Source organism: Alosa alosa, chromosome 21 (assembly GCF_017589495.1).
Source record: "Alosa alosa isolate M-15738 ecotype Scorff River chromosome 21, AALO_Geno_1.1, whole genome shotgun sequence".
NCBI classification, from domain to species: Eukaryota; Metazoa; Chordata; class Actinopteri; order Clupeiformes; family Clupeidae; genus Alosa; species Alosa alosa.
In genome coordinates, this window is record NC_063209.1 from 9334448 (window position 1) to 9357786 (window position 23339).

The following is a 23339-nucleotide window of genomic DNA, read 5'->3' on the forward strand; positions in this document are numbered from 1 at the left end:
TGGACCTTGAGAGAACCAAGCTTAAAGCTTGAGGGTGACCTGAAGCTGGCCCAGGAGACCATCATGGATCTTGAGAATGACAAGCAGCAATCAGAGGAGAAGATAAAAAGAAGTAAAGGCATTATTTATTATAAAATATCACTGTTCTATTCCCATGTATGCAGCCAACTTCAAAAATGATTCTTCCTTTCTTCAATCTTTTTTTAATCAGGAAGGACTTTGAAACAAGTCAACTTCTTAGTAAGATTGAAGATGAACAATCGCTTGGTGCTCAGCTACAGAAAAAGATCAAGGAGCTTCAGGTTTAATTATTCTCCACCAACTCAAACTCTGAGTGTTTTGCAAGTTTTCTGTTGTACTAACATAATATTTTTTTTTTTTCAATAGGCCCGCATTGAGGAACTAGAGGAAGAGATTGAGTCTGAGCGTGCAGCTCGTGCCAAGGTTGAGAAGCAGAGAGCTGATCTCTCCAGGGAACTTGAGGAGATCAGTGAAAGGCTTGAGGAGGCTGGTGGTGCCACTGCTGCTCAAATTGAGATGAATAAGAAGCGTGAGGCTGAGTTCCAGAAGCTGCGTCGTGACCTTGAAGAGTCCACCCTTCAGCACGAAGCCACTGCGTCAGCTCTCCGTAAGAAGCAGGCAGACAGTGTGGCTGAGCTGGGAGAGCAGATTGACAACCTCCAACGTGTCAAGCAGAAGCTTGAGAAGGAGAAGAGTGAATACAAGATGGAAATAGATGATCTCGCCAGCAACATGGAGGCTGTTGCTAAAGCTAAGGTTGATGAGATGTTTACCCTCATGTTATTGTTTAAACAAACCAACTTACAATAAACGTTTTTCTACTAATGGGCATTTTCATAAACAGGGAAATCTGGAGAAGATGTGCCGCACCCTTGAGGACCAACTCAGTGAAACCAAGGCTAAGAGTGATGAGGCTGCCCGTCAGGTCAATGACCTCAGTGGTCAGAGAGCAAGACTTCAGACTGAAAATGGTGAGCTTGGCCGCCAGGTTGAGGAGAAAGATGCTCTTGTGTCTCAGCTGACCAGAAGCAAGCAGGCATTCACTCAGCAAGTTGAGGAGCTGAAGAGACTGAATGAAGAGGAAGTCAAGGTACTGATACCTAAGCATGAAATGAAGAAATTGGATTACATCAGTCACATTTGGGGAAATGCTTTCATAAACACCCTTACTTGTTAACAAACAGGCCAAGAATGCCCTGGCTCATGCTGTTCAGTCAGCTCGTCATGACTGTGACCTTCTAAGGGAGCAGTTTGAGGAGGAGCAGGAAGCAAAGGCTGAGCTTCAACGTGGCATGTCTAAGGCCAACAGCGAAGTTGCTCAGTGGAGGACCAAGTACGAAACTGATGCCATTCAGCGCACTGAGGAGCTTGAGGAGTCCAAGTATGTGCTAAAGATGCAAAAACACAGTTTTGGACATATTTTGTTCACTAAAACAATTGTTTTCTTAAAAAAAATCATCATATTTTCTGTCTTAAATCTGATGTTTTTTCCTTCAGAAAAAAGAACTTGCCCAGCGTCTCCAGGAGGCTGAGGAGCAAATCGAGGCAACCAACTCAAAATGTGCCTCTCTAGATAAGACCAAGCAGAGACTCCAGGGTGAGGTTGAGGACCTCATGATTGATGTGGAGAGAGCCAATGGTCTAGCTGCCAACCTTGACAAGAAGCAAAGAAACTTTGACAAGGTAGTACATCCAAAACATCATTCAGATATGGAATGTAGGTAAATAAGTATAAGACTCACAAAAACAACTCCTTCTAAAAGGTCCTGGCAGAATGGAAGCAAAAGTACGAGGAGGGTCAGGCAGAGTTGGAGGGTGCCCAGAAAGAGGCTCGTTCTCTCAGTACTGAGCTGTTCAAGATGAAGAACTCATATGAGGAGTCTCTTGACCACCTTGAGACCCTGAAGAGGGAGAGCAAGAATTTGCAACGTGAGTCAAAAACAACCCAATACATATCCCACTCAAAAAATATTAAGACTATGTTTGCTGTAATATAACTGCATATTTGCAGAAGAGATTTCGGATCTGACTGAGCAACTTGGTGAAACTGGAAAGAGCATCCATGAGCTTGAGAAGTCCAAGAAGACTGTAGAGACTGAAAAGACTGAGATCCAGACAGCCCTGGAAGAGGCTGAGGTAAAAAAAACAGGAGGGCTTTCCTACACAGTGAGAAACATTTATTAAGATGCTGTTTATATTTAAAAATTCTTGATTTTCTTGTTTAGGGAACTCTTGAGCATGAGGAGTCCAAGATTCTTCGTGTCCAACTTGAACTCAACCAGATTAAGGGTGAGGTTGACCGGAAGCTTGCAGAGAAGGATGAGGAGATGGAGCAGATCAAGAGGAATGCCCAGAGGATAGCCGACTCCATGCAGAGCACTCTGGACTCTGAGGTCAGGAGCAGAAATGATGCCCTGAGAATCAAGAAGAAGATGGAGGGAGACCTCAATGAGATGGAGATTCAGTTGAGCCATGCTAACCGCCAGGCTGCTGAGTCCCAGAAACAACTGAGAAATGTGCAGGGTCAACTCAAGGTCAGTTACGCAATAAAGCAGTACAAGGATCCTACCTTACCATAATTACTATTTGTTCAATAGTTCAAGAATGTCATTATATGATTTTGTCCAAACTCTTTCTTGGTAGTATGGCATGTCTTTTGTCATTTCATGTTTTTTATTAGGATGCCCAACTGCACCTTGATGATGCTGTCAGAGGACAAGAAGACGGGAAGGAGCAGGTTGCCATGGTAGAGCGCAGGAACACCCTGATGGTGGCTGAGATTGAGGAGCTCAGAGTTGCTCTGGAGCAGACAGAGAGAGGCCGCAAAGTGGCTGAACAGGAGCTGGTTGATGCTAGTGAGCGTGTTGGCCTCCTGCACTCTCAGGTGGGGATATATTTTTCTCACCCCAAAAAAATATTTTTAATCGTACTCGCAGTTCTTTCAAAATATTTGTATATACCATGTAACATATTTGAAATTATTTCTGAATGTTAGAACACAAGTCTGATTAACACCAAGAAGAAGCTTGAGGCTGACTTGGTTCAGATCCAAGGTGAGGTTGATGACATCGTCCAGGAGGCTAGAAATGCTGAGGACAAGGCCAAGAAAGCCATCACTGATGTGAGCAATGTTTTGTTTTGAACTTTAGTACTTTATATTATGAGCTAAATACTGTACATAGCTTGTGTGATCTAAAACACAATTTCCCATTATTCAGGCTGCCATGATGGCAGAGGAGCTGAAGAAGGAGCAGGACACCAGTTCTCATCTGGAGAGGATGAAGAAGAACCTGGAGGTCACTGTGAAGGATTTGCAGCACCGCCTAGATGAGGCTGAGAATCTGGCCATGAAGGGTGGCAAGAAACAACTCCAGAAACTGGAGTCCAGGGTAAGTGATTAAACTTGGGTGGGATATTCAGAATGTAATAAATAAAATGAAGACATTGTGAAATGAAAATCTTGCTTATGTAAAGGTTCGTGAGTTGGAAAGTGAGGTTGAGAATGAACAACGACGTGGTGTTGATGCTGTCAAGGGAGTCCGCAAATATGAGAGGAGAGTGAAGGAGCTCACCTATCAGGTACAAACTTTATTTAACCACTATTGTACAGCATTGATCTCGAGGAGGACAATGATTGACAGATTTTTTTCTTTTCAGACTGAGGAGGACAAGAAAAACGTCAACAGACTGCAGGACCTTGTTGACAAGCTGCAGATGAAGGTCAAAGCCTACAAGAGACAGGCTGAGGAAGCTGTAAGTTGTTTCTTGTGTTGCCTATATGGTCAAATGTATTGCCTTTCGCATTAATAAAATTGATAATGTCTAATATGAAAACACTGTACTAAAATAATAAAAGATAAACAACTTTTTGGTTCATCTGCACTCAAACATACTTTCTCATTATTAGGAGGAGCAATCCAACTCCCACCTGTCTAAGTTCAGGAAGGTTCAGCATGAGCTGGAGGAGGCTGAGGAGCGTGCTGACATTGCTGAATCCCAGGTCAACAAGATGAGAGCAAAGAGCCGTGATTCTGGAAAGGTAAATCTAATTTGCCATATTTTAATGTATTATAAGCCTTCATATGTTCATAGTCAATTTAATTTCATTCCTCAATTTCTCTTTCTCAGGGCAAGGAGGCTGCAGAGTAAATCCTGTGAAATCTTCTGACCAGTCACTCATTTGGATTAATATCCTGATTACTGTGACCACTCTGTAACTCCTACATAATAAAAGTCTCTTCAGAATATGAGTTTATTGGGTTTTTTTTTATTACAATCAGAATTAATTGTGGTCAGAATTTGTACCATGTTTTGACTCCCCTATTTGCATTTAAAATCACTTTAAGATTTAAGATTGTTGACTAAAACAGACTTGTTTGCCAATAATGATCAATGCGGTAACACTTTCTATGAAGGTCACGGTTATATACACGGTTATATGCATACATTCATTACACCTTATAATGCGATCATAAGTAATTATAATAATAATTAAAATAGTTCACAAACAAGCATGAGACTCTTTAGCAATCTTTTTATTTAAACATTTTTTATAGCCTATCATTTAGTATCAACAGTAATTTTGTTTTAAAATATGAATTGCTCTTTAAAAAATACTGCTAATTTGATGCTGTTTAACAAACGTATAAATTGTGCACTGTCGCTTTAACACCAATTCACGTTTAGTTCTCAATGATCTTCTGCCCGCTCTGGTATGGCTAGTGTTGTACCTGGCTGTGCCCTATCTCAGTTTATAAATGGTCAGTAGTGGGAACTACTGTTGCCCTCATGATTTCCTTTTAAAATACCGTTTCTTGGTAACACTTTACAATAAGGGTACACAATTTAGCATTAGTTACAGTAAGTATTATTTAAGCATTAACACACACTTAATTCATCATTATTCTTTAGAGAACATCTCCTCTCATAGCACCACTTACAACAAGTCTTGCTGATCATAGCACTTACAGCCGTCTTAAACTGACATGTAGCTGTTAAAAATAGCACTTACTGATGCATTTATTCTTACTGTACTCTACCGTTTTTAAATTGTCCTAAAATTGTTGAGAATTGCTTTAAAACTTAAACTGTTTACCATGTTGTTAGTCGCTTTGGTTAGAAATGCGTCAGCCAAATGTAATTTAATGTAATGTATTATGTATGTTTACAACATTACTTAAGGATTAACAAATATGTTTTTCCTCATTAATAGTCTTATTTAGTAGGTGTTATCAGTGTGTTTTCTTTTCTTATAAATGATGAATTCCTAATGTGTATACTGAATTTATGATGATTTCATAAGGTACAAACCATACTCATAATTCTTAATGTGTACATATTAAACTCATGATTAATTCATAAGGTACAAGCAGTAAACTAATTCATAATTCCATATGTTTGCATACTGAATACATGTTGAATTCATAATGAGCTAGAGATTATGTCAATGTTACTTTAGATGAATACCTACCATTTAATTGCCAATTCAATGTTATTCAGACTTCATCATAGACCTACTGTTTGTCAGCTGGTCGACAGTACTGTGTGCAATGATGTGTTGTGTCTGTGACAAGTGAACCTTTTAGAAGTCTTGTGGTATCTACAGCTTGCTGAAATTGTATGTTTACAAATTGTTCAGCAAATTTATTTAAGTTACCGTCCCCATTTATTTTAACATGAAATCTTTTTAACCTGGATAAATCATTAGGTAAGTGTAACCTAGATTAAAATAGCTTAATTGTATGTTAATTTGAATAAATAACAATAATATACAAGTAAATATATAATACACTAGTTCATTTCAGTGTCCCAGTTTTAGTAATACATCCTTGTTTTGTCATGTTAAAAAGTTTGGCCATGGCTGTAGCACTTCCTGTTTGAAAAAAAAAAATAATTCAAGAATATAAACCTCTTTCAGTGTCCCAGGAACACAATTGTCTCTCTAAACCGAGAACACAATTTGATTTGAGCATTTCTACCACCTGCTGCTTCCCTGCTTGGCTCCATCCTGCTCCTGAGGATTGCTTAACAAAGTATGCCTTGATTTCCTATCATATTTTGACTCATTTTAGCTGACACATTTCCTATCAGCTGAATTTGTTCAAAAAAGAAAACACTAGAAAATACAGTCTACAGTTACATTATTGGGAGTTCTCTTGCTCCAAAGCAAGGAGAAATGGCATTTAGCTATTGTAGCCGGCCCAACTAGATTACGCAGCTGTAACACCTGTTCAGCCTGCGCAGCCCTCTCTGTCCCGTTGGCTGCGTCGACCACGCCCACTCCAGTCTTGCTCCGCCTGCTCCAGTCCACTCCGCTGCCGGAGTTCTAAGCACCGGCAGTCTATCAACTAATTAGCCACTGGCTTTAAAATGACTCTGTCTCCCTTGCCTCAGCGTGAGGTATTGTATATAGACTGGCGAACTTCAGGAAAAACTCAGGAATCAAGTTTATTCTGTTACAAGCAGAGAGGGTACAAAAAAATGGTGTTTTGTACAGGCCTGGAAGGCCTAGGTAGGCCTGTAGCCAACTTCTCCCTCTTCCGTTCTACATCCTTCTAGTCTAAGTCCAAGTCTAAATCTGACAAACATTGCAGTTTAGTTACTTTTGTAAGGGTTAAACAAAGGAGAATTTTGGTGCCAAAACAAGCCCACTTGGTTGGCTCTCCACTTGGCATCAGACACACCTACTCACACCCACTTCACACCTATCTGAATAGCATGAGGAGAGATAGCTTATATATCAGAAATATCACTTATAGAATGTTCCAAACATTCTCACAATCAAATCATTACAATCCTTGTACTGAGACTATCACATGAATACATTTACATTTCATGACACATGGATACATTATATCAAGGTAACATCCTTTGTCCTGTGTACCTGATAGCTCTTGAACCACTACATTAGCGTTTCATTGGGGGAGCCAGGGCTCGAAATTAACTTTTTTTCTCAGTGTCCCGAAGCTGTCCCGAATTCTACTTGGCACTGTCCCGGACTCAACCACCAGTGTCCCAAATTCAAGTTCTTGTTTTTTTCCCATTCTACATAATAAACAGCATAATAATCAGTAACTTGCATCACTTAATTAACTCGTTCTGGTCCACCATGTCAGATCTGAACAATTTATTAAACACCATTTTATTAACATTAATCATCTGCTGTTTCACACAACACTCATTTTCAGAGATTGCGCTTTTGGCTCTTTTTTGAGGTTGCACTAGACGTTCTCATTGTCCATCGTTTTGACTGACAGGGTTGTAAAACATTACGTCAATAATCTATTTTCACGTGTCTTTAATTTCAATGTCAGTTTGGTGTGATGTCATGGCCACAGATCTTAGTGAAAACAATTAGCGTGGGAAATTACCACGAAGCTGTCAGATAGGCTACTCTCCTGCCGTGCTCTCACCCTCTTGTGCACACTCAAATGCGTTCCCAATTAAATAAAGTAGCAAAGCGGAGTTAGATCTGCTGCAACTATCCCGATGTAACAAGCTGTTTTGACATTGTAAACGTTCTCTAAGAAGAGTGTAAAGCAGTTTGCAGTAGCCACAACGTCGTCTATTGATGGAAAACATAGCGAGCGGTCTATGATAACCTAAATGCTCGGCAGGCCAGATTAAAGTGCGTGGCGGGCCGGATCTATGATAAACTAATAAATGCTCGGCGGGCCGGATTAAAGTGCGTGGCGGGCCGCAGTTTGGACACCCCTAGCCTTAGAACTGCCACAGCGAAATGTCAAATGCTAACTTAAATAACTGTTATCATTGTTATAGGCTACCTTGCAACACTATCGTTTTGTCAAATCGCAGTTGCAGTAGGCTATTTAGCTCAGCATGATATTGGTGACGTTTGTCTGTCACTGACAGAAAACACGCAGCGTTTTAGTCAGAGAGGACTGTCATCTCGTCCGTCATGAAAACAAATGCCATTTACCTGCCTGCTAGTTAGGTAAGTTAACCTCTATATCGGAAAGTGACCCATTAGGCCTACCGCCGTCACTTAATATTCATTTAACCAATTAAATGGCGGATTCCTAAGGAAACGCAAGCACCCAGCCCATTTGGGTATCTTACTATATTTGTACCAAAAATAACATTGTAGCCTACCATGATTTGAAGAGCAGTAGCCTAAACAGTGTTGTAAGGCTGCGTGTAGGCTACAAAACCACTTATTTACAGATCAGCTGGCTGACGCTGCTTTTGCCAGCTGTCCGTTACGCCAGGTCAAATGTTGTATCATTTTATCCAGACGAGAAAGATACGTTTAGATTCCCATGTGAACAGTTTAGGAAAAAAGTACCTATTTTGAAATTTGCTTTGCCATTTTTTCTACTGTCCCAGAGTTGTCCCAGACATCATTCTATTGTGTCCCGGAAGCATTTTTTATGGTCCCCGGGACGTCGGGACATCGTTAATTTCGAGCCCTGGAGGGGAGGGTGTCTTTGTTTTAAACCAAGAAGGGCCACATGGATAACGGAAACTAGTCTAGAAATTAAATTATTATTAATTTTAACCGTAAAATTATTGCTATCAGGGCCGTGTGTACCCGTTATCCATTCCCGAGACGGAGGCAATGGAGAGTTACATCGACGAAGCGCTGAATCAGGGATTTATTCGTCCGTCTACTTCACCTGCTGCTTCAGGGTTCTTTTTTGTGAAGAAGGACGGAGGTCTGAGACCTTGCATAGACTATCGCAGTTTGAATACTAGGACAGTCAAGTTCAGTTATCCGCTCCCTTTGATCCCCGCTGCGCTGGAGCAGATGCACAAAGCTATCTTCATAGGAAACTTGACCTCCGCAGCGCCTATAACCTGGTTAGAATTAGGGAGGGCGACGAGTGGAAAACAGCGTTTGTCACCACTAGAGGACATTACGAATACCTCATTATGCCATATGGATTAACTAACGCCCCCTCCGTTTTTCAGTCCTTTATGAACACGATTTTCCGAGACATGATTAACAAATTTTCAATTGTTTTTATTGACGATCTTCTGATATACTCTTCAGATCCAGTTCAGCATGTGACCCATGTCCGCCAGGTGTTGTAACGTCTCAGGGAGCACCAGCTGTTTGTCAAAGCAGAGAAGTGCAAGTTCAGCCGGCCAACAATTTCGTTCCTGGGGTATGTTCTTGGACCAGAGGGAGTTTGCATGGATGACCACAAGGTGAAGGCAGTTCTGGAATGGCCAGTCTTACACACTGTGAAGGAGCTACAGCGGTTCCTGGGATTTGCAAACTTCTATAGACGCTTCATTCGCAATTTCAGTGCAGTAGCGGCACCTCTCACCGTCTTTATTCGAAAGGGTCAGAAGCTTCTTAAGTGGAATGACCAGGCTCAAGAGGCTTTTGACAAGCTGAAGAATCTCTTCTGCTCCGCTCCGGTCCTGAAGCAACCCGACCCCGCACTGCCTTTCGTGGTGGAGGTGGAAGCTGTATCCCTGCGCTTATTATTCTTACAAACTCTCACCAGCTGAACGAAATTATGATGTGGGTAACAGAGAACTCCTTGTAGTAAAACTGGCCTTAGAAGAATGGAGGCACTTCACACGTCTTATACTTCACACGTTTCAATTTTGTTGTTACATATCGCCCTGGGTCTAAGAATTGCAAAGCTGATGCTCTGTCACAAAGATTTTGTTCCCAGGACGCAGTCCTGGGTCGACACTAGGGATATTCTGGACCCGAATATGATGGCGGCGTTCCACCGGAGCCGTCCAGACCGCCCTGCACCTCGTCGCCGGGGACGGCCGTCGACTTTAAGGTTGTCGGGAGCCTCCCGTGAAGAGTACTGTAACACCTGTTCAGCCTGCGCAGCCCTCTCTGTCCCGTCGGCTGCGTCGACCACGCCCACTCCACTCCAGCCCTGCTCCTCTTCGCCGGAGTTCTAAGCACCGGCAGTCTATCAACTAATTAGCCACTGGCTTTAAAATGACTCTGTCTCCCTTGCCTCAGCATGAGGTATTGTTTCTGTTGGAATTTACTAAACCGTGAGATTATTGTATTGCGAGATTTACGACGTTATTGTTCTTTGACCTTGTTCCGTACCCTGACTTCGATTCTTGGACCTGAGATTTTGGATTATTTGCCTTACTGTACCTGTGAAACTGTGTATGACCTGGATTGTGTTACTGGATTTTGCCACTGGATTTGCCCTTTGTGTCAATACTTATAAAAGTCTTCTCCGCATCTGAGTCGTATTCATCACAGCAGCACTGCTCAATCAACGTAATACACTTCCGCATTTGAGCTTGGCTTTAAATAGCAGCCATTGTTGGCTTCTTTGCGGCCTGACTTCTCGGAGTGTACCCCCCTTTAGATCACTGGTTGTTGACAGATAAGCTTGGGTTTTTGGCCATATGATGGGTCCCAGAATTTAATGTTTCATTAATTTATGTAATAGGTTCCTATTGTCGGCACTGAAGCCCAGGCAAACATTCCGCCACTTCCCCCTGTTTAAGCCTTGGTTGTCCTGATCAGGTGCGTTTTATCTTGCATGCACGCATTGCTTTCTTGTGTTTTGATGGTTTTAGTATTTTAATCTGCCGATCGTTAACAGGAAGGCTTGGTGCGACGATGACTGGGTGAAAGACGAGCTTTCTTAGAGTTGGTAGCCTACAAGGTAATATTCACCCATTGTTATGGAACGCACTGAATGCCTGTTCTATGTATTTACTGCAATATGTGATGTTAATATTGGCTCCGTTTGCTTTTAGGAAGAACTCCCGTTAAAGGAATTATCCGGAGTAAAATGCACTTTAGATCAATTTACGGATGATTGGGAGTACATACGTTGAGTTGACATCAAAATCATGTCATTCGGATGTGTTTTGAGAAAGTTTGATTTTACTGTTTTTAGTCAAAACCCGGGCATGTCATTTCGCCGCTACAAACCGCTATTTTTATACCTCTTCTACAGTTCCAAACAACATTACACTTACGTGGTAGTGAGTAGAGGGTCCCTTAAGCCAAACCGATATATCCAGAGGTCTTTATGTGGTCGGATGTGCTGGACTGGGCGGCGGTCATATTTTGTACCGCTCTGCAGTACATCTAGTTCCTTTAATGCCACTGCTGATTTGCCATATGTATTTTGTTTTCTGTGATTGGTGTAACTTGTTTGTGTTGTCTGCGATAACTGGTTGCCCGTTTAACACTATCGCTGGTTAGGCTACACGGCTGGTGTAGGCTACGCTTGGCTTGTCCTGTCGCGTATGAATGTATGTCCGTGTCCTTGTTTGTTTTGGATACATGTGTTGGTTTCTTTGTTTTGTTTGTCAAACCAACTGTGTTCGTTCAATCCCTCTAAAAAAAGTGCATCTAAGAAACAGTCTCTTTCTCTCGTAGCCTATTAGTTCCGTTGCTGGAGAGTTTACACATCAGGCCCACGGATGGTGCAGGCCCTTTTCTTCCTCCCCTCTGTTCACTGCATGCTTAGTGAGTCTTTCTGGTGTTCACCCATAAATGTGTGACTGCACTATTTGCTTGCTGTGAGTGTAGATAACTGTGTGTTTGGTGTGTGTGAATATTTTCTCTTGCACAGGTGAGGGGTGTCTTGGGGTCTTCCTTCGCCCTTCCTTAGAACTGTACGGTGGGATTTCCTCCCCTCTTTTTGTCCCTCTGGGTGGCATAGTCGGGTCATTGTAATTTCGGGACTAATGCTGGCCCCGGTCACACTATTATGCCACACAGCGCTGGAATCAGCCCAGTAACAGTTCTTAAAAAGAAACCCAAAACTGAAGCTTTTTCATATAGCATTTGTTGATGACTGAATTTACTTTAGATGGGTTATGTAAAATAACTTAGTCGTTTAGGTTTATTACAGTGCATGAAAATGCACTGTTCTGTTATCCGAAGTCTTCGGGCTGTATTTTGCACCCTGGCGCATGGCGTAAAACTTGAATTCCTTATTTTGCACGGTTATTTTGTAAACAGTGCGCGCAGAGGTGTGGCAATTAACAACTTAGGGAGTGTCCTGGCGCGTTGTCTAAAATTCGCTATTGTACACCTGGTCAGAAGTCTATGGCGAGTTGTTTATATGTTATTTTAAGAGCGCATTGTCAACAGTCATATTGGCGGGTGCACAACGCACCATCCTTCTATCATCCATGAACGCACACCAGCGCACGTCCATGCAAAACATTACAAATTGCACCATTGCAATGGGAAACATAATTACAGGGCTCCAGAGTGCGACCAATTGCGTATGCGACTAAAAAATATCGGAGGTCGCACCGGTGCGACCAGTTATTCGAGAGAGGAAAAAGTGTTGGTGGTTTAAACAAATCACAGATAGTGAAGGGCGGGACCTCCCCTCTGATTGGCCGTGGCCCAGTGCCTGTGTGTAAATTTGAAAATGCGTGTGCTGCAGAGAGAGAGAGAGGTCAAAAACCCGTCAGATAAACAGTGGATGCAGTTGCATTACAGTGTGGTCACATGTGCCGAGATAAATGTCCCCTCTCCCAAATGACTTTCGGCGGCTGGCAGCAGCAAACCGATCAGACGAGCCCGAGATGATAATCAAGTTTATCGTTGCCTACGATAGGCCTAGTGAAACTTCCCTTCACCAAGTTCAGTCCGAAATAATTATTCACCAGAAAAATAGTTTGAACGTAAACCCGACGTACAGGAATGCCACTTGCGCCAAATTTATAGGAGTCATTGCAGATGAAAAGACATCTTAAAATTGCGAACAATGCATACAAGGCCTTCCTGAACGACAGAGATACAGATATCGCCGAAAAGGAGTGCGTCACTGACCGCAGTTACATGCAGGGAGTAACCCGGTTTTCAACAGCAATATTCGTTTTGCGTGCGAGTTGTGTAAACTCATTCTGATGGCATCAATCAATTTAATCCGGTATTTGGCGCAAACCGAATATCGCTGCTACATTTAAAGCCCGAATATTCCTTGCATGTATAACTGGTCATTGTGTGCGGTGAATTGAATGGACACATTTAGATCGAACATGGCAAGTCATTGCAATAGCCTATAATAATAGGCCTACCATTTCGTTACTGCATTAACCATAGTGATGTTGTTATTGAAAATTTAAAAATACTAAAATTAAAAAGTAAATTGCATTGTGGGGCTGTCAAATGATTATTGCAATCATCATGGCAAAATCATATAAAAATCTCCCAGGCTACTTGGAACATCTATTTAAATTGTGCTCAAATACATTTCTATGGAAGATGCCAGCCTGGTGAGCCAAGATCATGAAGGATAGTATGTTAGACATTGAGCCATGAACAGTTTGAAGCCCTTAAAAGACGTGCACTGTTAATTTACTCACTGTTATTTTTATTTAATTCATCTTGAGATGTTTTAAGTTTAAATTTCAGCTCAGTGGAGCACTTAAAGCACCAACACTTCATTAAGTTACTTTTCTTGTAGAATTGTAAATCATAAGTCATAGGACAACCTATATAGGACAGTAATTAAGGATAAAAAGTGAACCTGCTGCGGTGTTAAATGCGATGTGGTTGAAAATTTGGGTGCACCTAACTTTTGTGCTGGTGCACCTAAGAAAAAAAGTTAGGCGCACCAGTGCAAAAAGTTAGTCTGGAGCCCTGAATTAGAATAAAGATACTACAAAATACTTTACATCTCAAGATGAGTAGTTATTCACCATCATTTACAAATTGGTAATGACGGTTAAAAGTGATTAGGGGAGAGGCGAGAGACACGTATGGAGCACAGCTGAAGACGCACTGTCACAAGATATGGAAGCGTTAGCGTTAAATTCTGTCAGGAAGACTCAATGCATGCGTCACTCATTCATTCATTACTTCCGACCAATCACCAGTCTGCATCAGCCTTTATAGGGAGGGAAAGTGAAAACCAGCGCCCCAAGTGGTTGCGTTCCTATCGAAGAGCAGCTCCAATGCCAAGTCCCATAGACCTATTTTAAAAAAAAAATATTGTGAAGCCAAATCAGCGATGTTATCCACCACAAATATTTTTCAGTGTCTATACAGTAATAATCTTCTAACTGTGAAAATGTCAGACCCTATTTTGCCTTATTTAAGAAAATCGAAATTGCTCCTTTTGTTTCATAAACGAACTACAAAAGAAGTCACGTGACTTTACCCTTCGACGTTAAACGGTAGCATGGTTTGTTTATTAGCCTGGTTAGCATTGACACTTAACACTTACAGCCAGCTCTTCATGTGAGTAGAAGCACAACACCAGTTATCCAGAGAAAAGGTTAACACCACGCGGTTTACATCACGTTCCGTTATTACAAAAATATGTTAAGCAAATTGCCGTATTGATTAGTTAGAGATTAAGCGCCCAAACATGTGACGTCACATGCAGCTGTAGTTCCTTATCACCGTGTTACGACAAAAACTTAAAACAATTCAACTGATCCCAAAAATAAGGTATGACCACTTGAAGCAATAGAGGTGACCCCAGTGCCTAACATGTGGAAGGCATTAAATTAAGATCCCAATGTGCACCGAGATATACAAGTTCCACGGCTTTTAAGGGTTTTCTCTTTCACCCTAGTCTCGTGTTAGATCCTAGTTGCTTAATGACGTTAACGTGTATCGCTGACAACGCAAATATGGTTGCTAAACTTTCTGACGAAAATCATCAGACTTATCAGGCTACACTGTTACCATTAACATACGGAACCTCTTTAACCTCAGTTTTCCAGTTATCGACATTCGCGATGGTTTCCTTGCCATGATACAGCTTTGCTAGGTCCACATCCTCAGCAAATTGTCTCGCTGGTCAGGCTACTGTAGTGTATGGGGAGCGTACCTATGTTCCCCGGGTCCTATGTTCCCCGCTATTTGTATGGGACCGGGGAACATGGGACCCTTTTTGTAGAATCTGACCACGGAAATTGCATGGGATATGCTTGCGAGTGCACATTTCGTGCACAAACGGTAGCAAAGTGTATTTTTCTGTCAATGTTGCTTGCCGTAGCACACCAGGTAGACCTACACATACACGCACGGTGCAATATTGACACAAGCCAGAAGGGCGATTTTCCTAACTTCCATGTTGAGTATAGCGGAGTAAAAGAATAGATGAAGAACATTTTTTTAAACCATTAATTGGTTTGTTTTGTTCATTTTTCCGTTCGCTGGCACGCTGCAGGGGGGACTGCGCGTTGCTCCGAAGCCCCTTCTGACTCGTCAATAATCCAAAAATGTCCCTTTGGGTCTACAGCCCAGTATAGTTTGATATCTCTTTGTTCCATTAAAATTAATCCCATTCTTCCGACAGCTCAACCAAAGGCTATTTTAGATCACCTCCTTCACCTCTTGTACAGTAAGAATCAACAATGACATGCCAAGTGCAAAGACAATGACAAGCTTGGGACTGAAGCCATGCAGACTCGGCTATATTTAAACACAGCAGGCCGTTGCAGCAAGACAGTGAGGTAATCCTAATATCATAGGAAAACAGGTGGGACTGTGTCATTAGGCTGATTGCCACTGACACCAGCTACTGTTACATACAAGACTTAAGTGTCTCAATTAAATCAATTAAACGTGACTATATCGCACTGGGCTCCGCACTGCTCCTCTGTGCAAAGAACTTCAGTTCGCAGTGCCCCCTCTTCCTTCCCTCATCACAAAGTGTTTTCCACCAAAAGCTGTCACCGGTCCGCACGTCTGTTGTAACTGTGTTGACTGAAGGGATTGTGTGTTTCTGGTTAAATAAAACGGATATATGTGAGTGTGTGTATATGTGAATATTTTCCTTATTTATTGATGTCATAAGCATGCTTTATAGGTATAAGTTAAGTTTATGCTAACATAGCCTAGCATTATTAACTTAAACTCGTCTCTCTTAGCATCTGTTAAACCTTCTTTTCATCTTCTGAAATTATCGATGCGCATTAAACCGCAAATAAGTCAAGCAGCTATTTCAAGCAGCTACTGTTACAATTAAATCAATTAAACGTGACTATATCACACTGGGCTCCGCACTGCGCCTCTGTGCAAAGAACTTCAGTTCACGGCGCCCCCTCTCCTTCCCTCATCACAAAGTGTGGGCACGGAGCAACAACAACCCGCGCCTTGCCGTGCGGCTGCAGTCTACTTGGAAGCAGCGGGGAACATAGGACCCTTTTTTCAAAAAAGGGTCCTATGTTCCCCGCTACCGGTGACCCCCGTGACCCCCGTGTATGGAAGGCCAACAGGGACAAAAGTAGGCTACTCTGCTGCAGTGCACTGGTCTATTTCTTAGTGACTGCAGTTCAGGAGACGGGATGTTAGTTGCAATGCTGTTGGTTTTATCTGCAGGGCTGTAGCCTACTAATGTCATTAACCCATAATATTGCCGATGCACCTGAAGGCCATAGATTAATCTTATTTTCATTATCTCATGTATGGCTGATCATTATTGTCTGTTACTATCATTGGTTAAATGTGTCTACATAATATAGGCCCATACATTGTTTGTTGATTTAACTAATGGCAACGTAAATGTATCATGGCTGTTTATTTGCCTGCGTGCTAGGTCCTTTCGAAAATGCTATATTATATGTCTCGTCTCTAACCACTCCATTCCTCCTTGCAGGTCTTCAGGCTGTAAGGACTAGAAAAAGAGCTTTCCTCAAACTCTGGCAAAAGAGCAACACCTCTAGCAGGCACAAAGTCTCCTTCAGGCCAATACCGCACTCACTCGTATATTTTTCCAAGCACAATGCACTTAGCTTGTAGTCATTCGTAATCCCCCATTACGTCATGGCAGCCACAAGCACAGGGATGACATTCCTTCCCAGTTCTTCATTACTTAACATCTTAATCTTTCAATTTCAGGAGCAGCTCATCTTCGTTTAATGTAAATGCTTCTCTCTCTAATTTAAGAGTATGCATCTGTCGGCAGTGGAGTAGGCTACTGTCCCCTAACTCACTGTAATTATCTACTTCATGCATGGATGCGGGGCTGGTTCACGTAGGCCTATAGCCAAAACGTTCATCGAGGGACATTGCTTTGGTTCATATTTAATCTTACTTCATCCAGGTCATGTGTTGTCAACTTACCTCCTTATCTAAGCTATACGCTAACCCTGTACTCTTCATGTCTTTATCCCACCACAGTAGGAGCAGCAGCATTAGTGAACTTGCATTGTTAAATCATTACATTTTGCAATTCCCTCTTGAATATCCATATGTCCCCGAATCTCAATCACATAATTCTCAATTGTCATATAATCAAATCAATCAGTCAATCAATTCTCAATCAGCAATTATTAGGCTACATCACCAATTCACTCTAACTATTTACTTCTTTACAAGGACTGTGGTGCTGGTTCACATATTCTAAACACCCATTTACTTTCGGCTCTGGAGAAGTGCTTTGTTTTACATTTAATCTTATTTCACTCAGTCAGCATGAGAATTACTCTTTTATCTCTTGTCTTTAAGTTATATGCTAAACCATCCTCAGCGACCATCCATAAGTGCCAGTATACTCCAGCTATGTATCTGTTGATTGTATTTTGTTTTAAGTTATGTTGTGTCCTTAGGTCTGCTGCTGGTTAGTTAACCCTGGCTTCTCAAAGGTCTCGCTAAATCCACTCTTTCAGTCCCTGATAAACGCCTGCCTTTAACCCCTCACTTTTGGTGTCAAAATTACACGAACGCTCTCTTTTCACTCCCTATATCAATTCACTCCTCGAAGCCGTGTTCCTCATGACTCTCTATGGGTTTTATGCGCTCCGGGGATTTTGCTCTGACAACCAGGTTTTTAACCCTTCTCAGGATCTGGCTTTCTCAGCCATCCTCTTCTCCCACTTCTATAGTGGCCTGTATTTCTGAAACATTCTTAAATAGACACCTCAGGTTCTGGTGTCTGGTGTTTAGAGTTTCTAAAGTAATAACTCTTTCTGTCCCTATACTTCTATGATCAACTATCTTAAACTTCGCCCACACACTTATCCTAATGCACCTCCCTTTCTTCTACCTACTGGGTTATCTATGTCTAAACAATGGTTCAGAATCCACTCGTCTACAGTGGTTGGTAGTTGTGGGCTCTCAACCTCCCACTACACTAGCCATTTCTTTCGCATAGGTGCCGCAACATCAGCAGCCGCTCTAGGATTACCTGCATCCTCAATCAAGTTGCTCGGAAGATGGTCGTCGGCTTACGAGTCCTATAAGACCTCAGGATAAAGCCCTTCTAGCTGCGCAAATAGCTCTCGCAAGTGTCAATTAAGGTAAGCTACCTTGCAAAGGTCTGGTGGTGGTTATTCGGCTCAGCTAAAGCATTATTTTAATTATGATGGACCCGAGCCACTCTTCTCCAGTCACTACGCACAGCCGGCACTTTAGGCACAGAATAAAGTGTTAATACATTCTAGACACATTCGCACCGCCGCCCTTGGTCTAGCTTCTGCAAGCAAAACCTCGGGTAATCTCACATCACAACAGTTAATGTCTTTTATATCCTACCATCACAACACTTCACTCATCATATACATACGCAACTCGACTCGACAGTCGACTCGAATCGCAATCATCATCGAAGCTCGATCGTTATCGAACCGAATGATCATTAAGCACTTTTCCATGGGGATTTGCACCACATTGCATTACATTCTTGCCGTGCAAGAACCGAGCTTACGCAAGCTCTGAGCTTATGCAAACTCCTCGACGCTGCAACCTCTGCATAGACCAATGCTGGTCATTTTCTTCTTTTCACCAGAGAGAGCTCAAGCTTTCTATCTGTTTCTCAATACCTTTTCTCTCTGAACTTATTACCCTTGGACAATGTCTATTTCATGTTTTCCTGTCTCATTTAGCCAACTTTACCTATGCTGCTCATCTTATTTTGGGGGGCCTTTCCAAGAGCAAGGTACAAAAGCATAGCCTCTTTTCATCTTGCCCTTGGATCTGCTTTAGCTCCATTCCATTGCAGGATGCGGCTTGCTCACGGAAACAATCACATTTCATTAGGGGTCGTACTTAAAGGAACACGCCACCCAATGTCAGTAGTAATATATGTTCTTACCTTAACTTTCACGAGTTGAGTCATACCTCTCCCGTGTCGGTACGTGCACTCAAACGCTCTGGTCTTGGCTGGACTGTGTTAGCATGTTGCTATGCTAGCGGGCTTTGCCGTAACTAGCCAGTGAGAAGTAATCAAAACATCCACGTTTTCCGACTTAAATACAGTTGCACGAGTAGTTGATAGAAATGTCTACACGCAACATGAAACGTGGCGATTTTCCAAGCGAATAAACAGGAGAACTACAATGTGTGGCGCAATAGCACTTGGGAGTACTTCGACCTAGCGTAGTAGTATTGTTAACACTTAATTGTAGATCCTATCCACCACAGAGTTTAGAATCCATTTTGGATCGACCCTCAGCCTCTCCCTCCCCTCTGAGCGAGAGAGAGGCACACACACTAGAGATGCGCTGATGGGCTATTATTTCAACCATAACTGCATAGCAAAACATCCATCAGCACCAAAGTTTTTTGACCAATTTTCAAAACCGCACCCGCCCACCATCCGCTGGTTGTTTTAATGTAGGCTATATGGGTGATGCAGCGCTGCTGACGTGAGGCTAGAAAGCCCTTGCCTGTTCTAGAAAGACTGATCCAATGCAGCAAATATATTAAAAGGCTAAAGTCGTACATTGGCTATGTTGTAGCCTATCCCCAGAATATCAGCAGCAAACTCAGTCTCTGTCTCGCAAAACAGTCTCCAAATAAAATGCACATCGGCCTGTTGCCTATTCTGCCAGCTTGTGACAATATATCGTCCAAAATGCTTGATTGCATTGCATTCTCCACATTTTTAGCTACATTTTCATGTACCACATCAGCATTTTTGTTCAGTGAATCTTTTGTAAATTGCTTTACAATTACCGTCGGGCCTATAGGCCTATTGCCTGGCTTGCCTCAGATGGAGTGAATAGTGGCAAGAGGCAAGCCGAAGGCTGCTGACAAGGGCCCGATGCTATTGCAATGCAATCAAGCATTTTGGACGATATATTGTCACAAGCTGGCAGAATAGGCAACAGGCCGGAAATGTCAGAATGTAATTTCTTCCAAAAATCTGTGGGGGGGGGAGCGGAATCATTGAGCTGACAAAATTAATTCTTGGCAAAATGTTCATCTTTACAATGGCAATTCGGGCCTGAAGTGAGGCAGGCAGAATAGTCCACCTATCCATATCACTCTTAACGATTTTGTGTATTTCCAAAAAATTATGAGTTGTGGTACGATGTAGAGAAGGAAAAATCTGAATTCCAAGATATTTAAAGTGCTGGACAACAGGGACCTTAGCGAGAGAAGGCAGTGATTTTGCAGTGGCATTCAAAGGAAGAAGAGCAGATTTGGACCAATTGATTTTAAATCCAGAGTAAGCACCAAACTCCTCACAAATCGATAACAAATTTGGTATAGACTGGTTTGGGTTTTCCATAAAAACTAAAATATCGTCTGCAAAAAGAGCTACTTTATGTTCTGTGTTTAAAATGGAAATGGGTTTTATGGAGGCAGATTGTCGTATCATTTGCGCCAAGGGCTCGAGTGAAAGAGCGAAGGGCTCAAGGGACAGCCCTGTCTTGATGACCTAGTGACAGGGAATGCATTGGAGAATAATTGCCCGGTTAGAACTTGAGCTGAGGGGCTAGAGTATAACACCTGAATCATATGAATGAACCCTTTGCCAAATCCCATAATTTCCAATACAGACCATAAAAAGTCCCACTCCAGCCTATCAAAGGCCTTCATGGCATCAAGGGACAGTACACCTAGTGGAACTTTTACATCTGTCGCAGCATCAATAATGTGAAGAAGTCGCCTAACATTATCAGAGGCAAGTCTGGACTTAATAAAACCAGACTGATCGCAATGAACCAGAAGTGGCATAAACTTTTCAATACGCCGTGCAAGTAGCTTAGCATAGATTTTTAGGTCTGCGTTTAGTAGACTCAGAGGTCTGTAGCTAGCACAGTCTGTGGGATCTTGTCCTTTCTTTAAGAGAAGTGACATAAGAGCTGTATTAATATCTCTTGAAAAACCACCATTCTCAATTGATGCCATGATCATATCTAAAAGTAGAGGACCTCATTTTTCCCAATATGTAACATAAAACTCTGGAGGTACTCCATCCAACCCAGGGGATTTGTTAGATTGCATAGACAATGCTGCCCTTTCCAGCTCTTCTAATATTAAAGGGTTGTCAAGGCTCAAAGAATCTTCTGCTGACAAAGATAGTAAATCTAGCTGTTTAAGGTAGTTCTGAGATCCATTTTCATATAGTTGCCCCTCAGACTGATATAAAGTAGAATAGAAATCTCTAAAAGTTACATTAATCTGTTTGGGTTCTGTTGTAATAAGTCCATCTGCAGATCTAATGGAGGGGATGTCTGCAAAGTGTTCATTAGATCTAATTTTCATAGCCAGTAAATGACTGGGTCTTGATGCATGAAAATAGTACCTTTGCCTAGTTCTGTGCAATAGAAATTCGGATTGCTGTTTCAAAATGTCATTCATTTCTTTTATGACAAGATCACGTTTAGTCTCTATGTCTAAAGAGTAATTACTTTGCAAAAGAAAATCCAGTCTAGAAAATTCCGCTTCAAGGGTTTGTAATTTGGCAGATTTTGTTTTACACAAGGATCCCATAATACCCTAGAGTCATCTACTGAGCCCACATTAAAAGAAAGGAACTCGTCCAACCCAGACAGAAATTGCGCTTTAAACTCCTCATTCTTTAGTAACGAAGTGTTAAAACGCCACCTAGTGGCGCTTTTGGACAAGCGTTTCAGAGTAGCGCGACAGAAGACACCTTTGTGGTCTGACAGAGCAATGGGAAGCAACATAGTTGCATCAATCCTCTGAAAAAGACGGGGATGAAAAAAGAAAATCTATTCTAGAAAATGATTTGTGCCTATGAGAGAAGAAAGAATAATCTTTAAGGGTCGGACTCATTGATCGCCAAACATCTACAAGACCTAGGCTCTGTGCCCAAGATCGTAGAGCAGCAGTGGCCAACTCTTGATCCCTTGAGGCTCTTGGATGGGAGCGATCCAGAGCAACATCCCACACAGCATTCATGTCAGCACCGACTACTATTGAATACTCCGTCAGTTCTAGCATATGACGCGTTGAACTATCATAAAAATCTTTCTCGTGTTTGTTCGGAGCATAAACCGAGACAAAAGCGACTTTCAGTCCATAAAGCTCTGCTTTGACAATTGCCATTCTGCCTACAGTGTCTGCCCTGACGTCCAGCACCTTAATCGGAAGATTACGTCTAGCTACTACTGCCACTCCCCTAGTTTTCGCATTGACTGATGAAGACGCAATGACATGGTAGAATTTATTTGCCAGGCGCTTAGAATCATGGCTTAACAAATGTGTTTCCTGTAGAAGGGCGATGTCAATTTTCCTACGGCGGAGCAGTGACAACACACTAGCCCGCTTATGCGGTGCATTTAAACCGCCAGCGTTCCATACTAAAACAGACAGTTCACCCATTATCGTATCGGTAAAATCTAATGACAAAACAGGGAAATGGAAAACATTGGCAGCAACCGAAGACAACAATCCCGTGGAAAACTCACCATGGTAGTTAAAGATCCCATGGCAATTTTTGCAAAGAGTAGGTGGTTCCCTGATTTGCTTTATGTACACATACATAAAGACACACACACATAAAACACACACACACACACATTACACATGCACACACATACATGCACACACACACAATACGCACAAACACGCACATGCACACAAACACATTAACACACATACACACACACACCCATACAAACACACCTACATACACAAATACACGCACACAAAAAAACACACACAAAACACATATACACAAAAACAACCACTCACTCTGCACACACTCAATTACAAACACACAAAAAAGGAACAAAGTAGGAAATGAACACATGAATTTGACAAGCGTGACTTATTTTTGTGGAAAAAATGTGCTGGACTGGGTGGCGGTCATATTTTGTACCGCTCTGCGGTACATTTAGTTCTTCTTTTTGTAACGCGTTTAATGCAGCTTTAACCGCTTAACTTCATTCAAACTGCGTTGTGTAGGTCTTACTTAGGACATGTGTGCTTTGTATTTTTCCTCTTTGTAACTTTTATACTTTTAAACTATTAATTAAAAACTATTAACAACCTAACAACCACCATAGCAGCCAACATGATTACCCTAGCAACCAGCATAGCAACCACTTTATTTAGCATATCTACCATAGCAAAACCACAGTAAAAGTAGATGTAAAATACATGCCAATCGTCCTCTATACCTACCCGCTGCAGTAGACCATAGGATGTGAGGATGCGCTCCACAACACAG

General features: G+C 42.0%; 1 protein-coding gene and 1 long non-coding RNA gene across 2 annotated transcripts; both read left to right on the top strand.

Moving 5' to 3' along the window:
* The first annotated feature begins 176 nt into the window (after positions 1 to 176).
* Positions 177 to 4266, top strand: LOC125286840 (myosin heavy chain, fast skeletal muscle-like). The gene is made up of 15 exons (XM_048232149.1): positions 177 to 302; positions 388 to 777; positions 866 to 1111; positions 1206 to 1406; positions 1519 to 1704; positions 1785 to 1950; positions 2033 to 2157; positions 2247 to 2555; positions 2702 to 2905; positions 3017 to 3142; positions 3240 to 3410; positions 3496 to 3600; positions 3679 to 3774; positions 3929 to 4060; positions 4150 to 4266. Exons 1-15 carry the CDS (start codon positions 177 to 179, stop codon positions 4168 to 4170), a joined length of 2604 nt encoding a protein of 867 aa, XP_048088106.1. The 3' UTR covers positions 4171 to 4266.
* A 6159-nt stretch (positions 4267 to 10425) lies between these two features.
* Positions 10426 to 10752, top strand: LOC125285991. The gene is made up of 3 exons (XR_007192112.1): positions 10426 to 10504; positions 10584 to 10646; positions 10741 to 10752. It is a non-coding gene; the product is annotated as an uncharacterized LOC125285991 (long non-coding RNA).
* The last annotated feature ends 12587 nt before the right edge of the window (positions 10753 to 23339 follow it).

What these genes read in the sequence shown, in the direction of transcription:
- LOC125286840 (XM_048232149.1), top strand. Translation starts at nt 177, where the DNA reads ATGATTCTTCCTTTCTTCAATCTTTTTTTAATCAGGAAGGACTTTGAA. An exon ending in TGAATGAAGAGGAAGTCAAG is followed by an intron (nt 1,112 to 1,205) that starts GTACTGATACCT and finishes GTTAACAAACAG; the next exon opens with GCCAAGAATGCCCTGGCTCA. An exon ending in GGAGAGCAAGAATTTGCAAC is followed by an intron (nt 1,951 to 2,032) that starts GTGAGTCAAAAA and finishes GCATATTTGCAG; the next exon opens with AAGAGATTTCGGATCTGACT.